This window comes from Oratosquilla oratoria, chromosome 16 (assembly GCF_046742065.1).
Source record: "Oratosquilla oratoria isolate Oo_2021 chromosome 16, ASM4674206v1, whole genome shotgun sequence".
Classification (NCBI taxonomy): domain Eukaryota; kingdom Metazoa; phylum Arthropoda; class Malacostraca; order Stomatopoda; family Squillidae; genus Oratosquilla; species Oratosquilla oratoria.
Genome location: NC_134792.1, coordinates 26,237,154 through 26,241,071, shown reverse-complemented (window position 1 = coordinate 26,241,071; position 3,918 = coordinate 26,237,154). Strand labels below are relative to the sequence as shown.

General features: G+C 40.3%; 1 protein-coding gene across 1 annotated transcript in view; it reads right to left on the bottom strand.

The window, feature by feature from the left end:
• Positions 1-3,668, bottom strand: part of LOC143033859 (uncharacterized) — a 110,119-nt gene extending 106,451 nt beyond the window's left edge. The window contains exon 1 of the mRNA XM_076199422.1: positions 3,280-3,668. Coding sequence (XP_076055537.1) covers positions 3,280-3,396 — 117 coding nt within the window. The 5' untranslated portion in view covers positions 3,397-3,668. The remainder of the gene's footprint in view (positions 1-3,279) is intronic.
• Between the last annotated feature and the right edge of the window lie 250 nt (positions 3,669-3,918).

Here is a 3,918-nt window from a genome sequence, read left to right as displayed (position 1 = left end):
TTCAAACCAGTCTTGCACATGGTTAGGCCTAAGTGTGAGCCCGCCCACAAGCAGCCAGACATGTCTAGGCGAAGCCTAGCCCTTAAAACATTTTATTCAACCTGTCTGCCGGCTGGCGATTTTATTAATACCCATTCATTCCCCGATGGATCAAAACAAGTTCTTCTACTCACGAGTGTTCTTCAAATGTCGCCAGGTAATTTTATTCATCCCGACTCACCAGAGGGTAAAGGCAATTTTCTTGTATAGTTAAGCCTCCTATAGCCAGGCGACTTTATTCAGCTGTGGGGAATCTCTCCTCATACAAGGTTGGAGCAGAACACTATAAAACTCCGTTATCGTCAACTTTCTCAAGTTTCATACTTATGACAACAGCACGTAAGGTTCATAATGGTGTACAAAGACCAAAAACTGAGATATAAGCTCTCAATTTATATTCTTTCTAGGATCTCTAAATTTATATATCTATTAGGTGTAAAACTAGTCCTACGAGGGGCGGTCTTACAAACTCTAGAATTCTTTCTATAAAGAGCACTAGTTTGTGAGAATTCCTATGGATTTCTATGTATGTATCGAATTTGAGGTATTTCAGATATTCACGTATATATTTGTTATGGCTGTCGTCAGCATATTCCTCCTTGAACAGATATTCTTTTTCTCTTAGTTCTAATTCCGTTAATCTAAAAAAAAAACTATAAACTAATTAGAAAATTTCTCGAGTTTTCAGATCTGCGTGTCTAAATTAAATAAATAAATATTATAATAAAAAATACATTGAGACATCGTCTCAAAGCTCAGAAGTGAAAAGAAAAATCTTTTAAGACCTACCATTATCAAATATCTAATCACAAAATGATAAAAATCACTAACCCCAATTTCTCTAAAACAGGAATATCACTAAACAATCCTGAGAAAATTAAATAATCTCCAAGTTCTCCGAATTGTGAGGATAATCTCAAAATTATGAGAATCACCAGGTAAATCAGTCCAGAAGTATATTCCAAACTTAGGATACTAAAATTCGTTTTCACATTATCTTAGACCAGAAGCGCACATCGACCAAAGCACCAAAGTTATAATTTCCAAATTAACCAAAATTCCTTCCTTCGCAGCAAGACAGCAGTCAATTACCACCAAAAATAACAAACCAAATCTCTGGAACACGATATTGTCGAACTCCTGGATATTGTGGACAACACCAACATAAAACGAATATTCAACACAAAATTGTCAGATTCAAGAATAACGTTGAAATTTTCAACTTTTCCTCGAGTCGTGTAAATCCACCAACAGGGATTAAATTCACTCGCGTTGCATTTAAATCTTCAAGCTGAGAGTATGAGCTCTGAAGAGCGCTACGAAAACAGCTCTAAAGAGAAAAATTGTGAGCACAGCTTAAAACCGTCCCGAGCGCTCTAAATTGAGAAGCTTACCAAGACAAGAAATGAAATATTTTTATCCTCTTCGTTACTAAGAACGTCACAGGAATTAATGAATAGTTTGACACCATGTAGGAGCAAGGATGCATCTGCAATAAAATCTAAGTACCACTCAATATCGAATAGGCAAGATTAAGGTGGATATAAAACTAAATTGGGTGTAATGCAGAGCGCGAGATTTTAAAACTACACTACACACTCAAAAACCAAAGGCAGTCCACAAATTTTATTATAAAACAGATTTCAGTTAAAACTCTTACTAATCATGGGATAGGTGATGATGGAACGAAAATCTATACACCAGAAAGCTCATAAATGCAGGTGAAGCCATCACCTTTGCCTAATGTGTTTGGACACAGAGCAAATGGTATTCACTGGCAGCAGCCATAAGATAGAACTTCCTCCACGGATTGGCGAGAATCTCAGCAAGCACAGAAATATTCAGGTTGTCCCTCACCTACAACTACAGAACTTGTCAAAGAAAACCCGTTTCCCATCCACTCAAAATAGATAAACAGCAATCGCAAAGCACTTGCAATTTTCGAAAACTTGAATTCAGAACTTGGAAAGAGGCCTCGACAACGCACCAACAAATCCTTCACACAACGCCGAAACATCAACCCTCTTGGGACAATCCAGAGAAGGACAGCCGCCCACCATCCCACCTGGCTTTCATCGTTATACTGTCTTTCGCTTCATGAGACAAAGCGTTTCAGATCCAGCAAGCTATTTCGGCTCCACACTGCCGTCAAATGGACAATTTCCTCTTCCCTAAGTGCAAAGTGGAGACTTAGTTTTCTAACGGTCGTTTTCGTCTGAAAATGTGTTTTCTTATTATTTCCCATTTGACCAATACGAGCGTCGATCTTATTTCCACACCCAGAGACAGTTCTGTCATATTCCAGTACTGACATGTTCCTCCCGTCTTTCATTTCCCTCGTCCTGACTGCCGTGAAGTCCAATTTCACGTCTTGCATTATCAGCGTCCCGCCAACAGAACCTCTGGCTGGATGCAAAATCTGATCGAGGTAAAGAGGATGGAATTCGATCTTACTACGTTGCAACACACTTCCTGGATCCCACTCCTGGGTCGCAACATGAGTCTGCTCGGAGGTTGCGGGTCTGTAGCCAGGGAACCGAAATCAGTCACTCCCAGAACGGTCAAAAAGGAAGAACGATGTTCGTAAGTCTACGGCCGTCACTCGCCCAGCGAGAATGTCGCGTCGATTTGTGTTCAAACAACAACACCGAACTATTGTGTGAAATCCTTTGGCAGATGATCTACCAGAATCTGCCTCTAGGTATCACTCACTCACTCACTTCAAAACTCTAAGTCGCTTCCCTGATCAAAAATTGCGAAATCCTTACAACAGCAATCACACTGAAAGCCAGAAAACCGATCTAGCTAAACATACGCTCGAAAACACTTTAATATCGCGGTATATTCTCACGTTATATTTGAAGAGACTCCAAGGATTTGCCACAACCCTAGATTTGCACTAAATCTTGCAAAATCGCTCGAAAGCTTGCGAGTCAACATTTGCACAGCAAAATTCACAGACACACTGATAACACATTCGCACAGTGATCACGATGTATGGTGGGGGTTTCATTGCCATTTCCTCTTCAATTTCACTTGCATTACCATTGTCGAGTCCTGTCTGCAGGCTAAGTTCCAAAACACGGTTGCTCACAACTATTCAAACCGCCTCAACGGTCACTAAGCCAACTTGTTTCGCTATTTCCATGGTACGGCATCCACAGTCCGGGTATTTCTCTTGCTCTGTGTACGGTTAACATAAATAATCACTTTTTGCATCTTATGTAAATTTCTGCTTACCTGTGTGGCATCGCTGTATGGTGTTCGTGAATTAGCTGCAACTAATTGTGAGCCGAATATTAGACCCTGAGTGGTTGTTGGCGACGTGGACCGGTCACTCACGGTCTGCGGCAACATTTTGTCACACAAGAATTTATTGAAGTCTTTAATAGATCCACAGGGGAAATAGTTCTCAAGCCCTGGAACTTGAGAATCGAGCAACGTTATCCTACCCCACTTTCCAAACGAACTACCTAGCCAGCCAAAGCTTACCGAGCCTTTATAGCCTTCGCTCGTGACGTCATTCCCGTGAGTTGTCGTCGGGTTCCAGAGTGTTTACTATTATTTTAAACAAAAGAGTAATACTTGTTATAAATTTAGATACACATGTTGTTGCATATATTTGAATAATGTTAGTTTAAATAGGCAAGGTTATTTATTCAAGTTCTGAAGCGTTCGCGAGGTCATGATAAGTAAATTTCTCCATCCGATGGCTTCTGCAAGCACATGGACAACTGTCTGTGGCTGTTGTCAATGTAGTCTTGAGCAACACGCTATCTCGTGCAGTATTTGCAACATTGCTTTGATATGAAATAAACAGGTCGTTGCTCTGACAGAGAATTATGAACTATATTGCTCGCCCAAACATTCTCACATTGA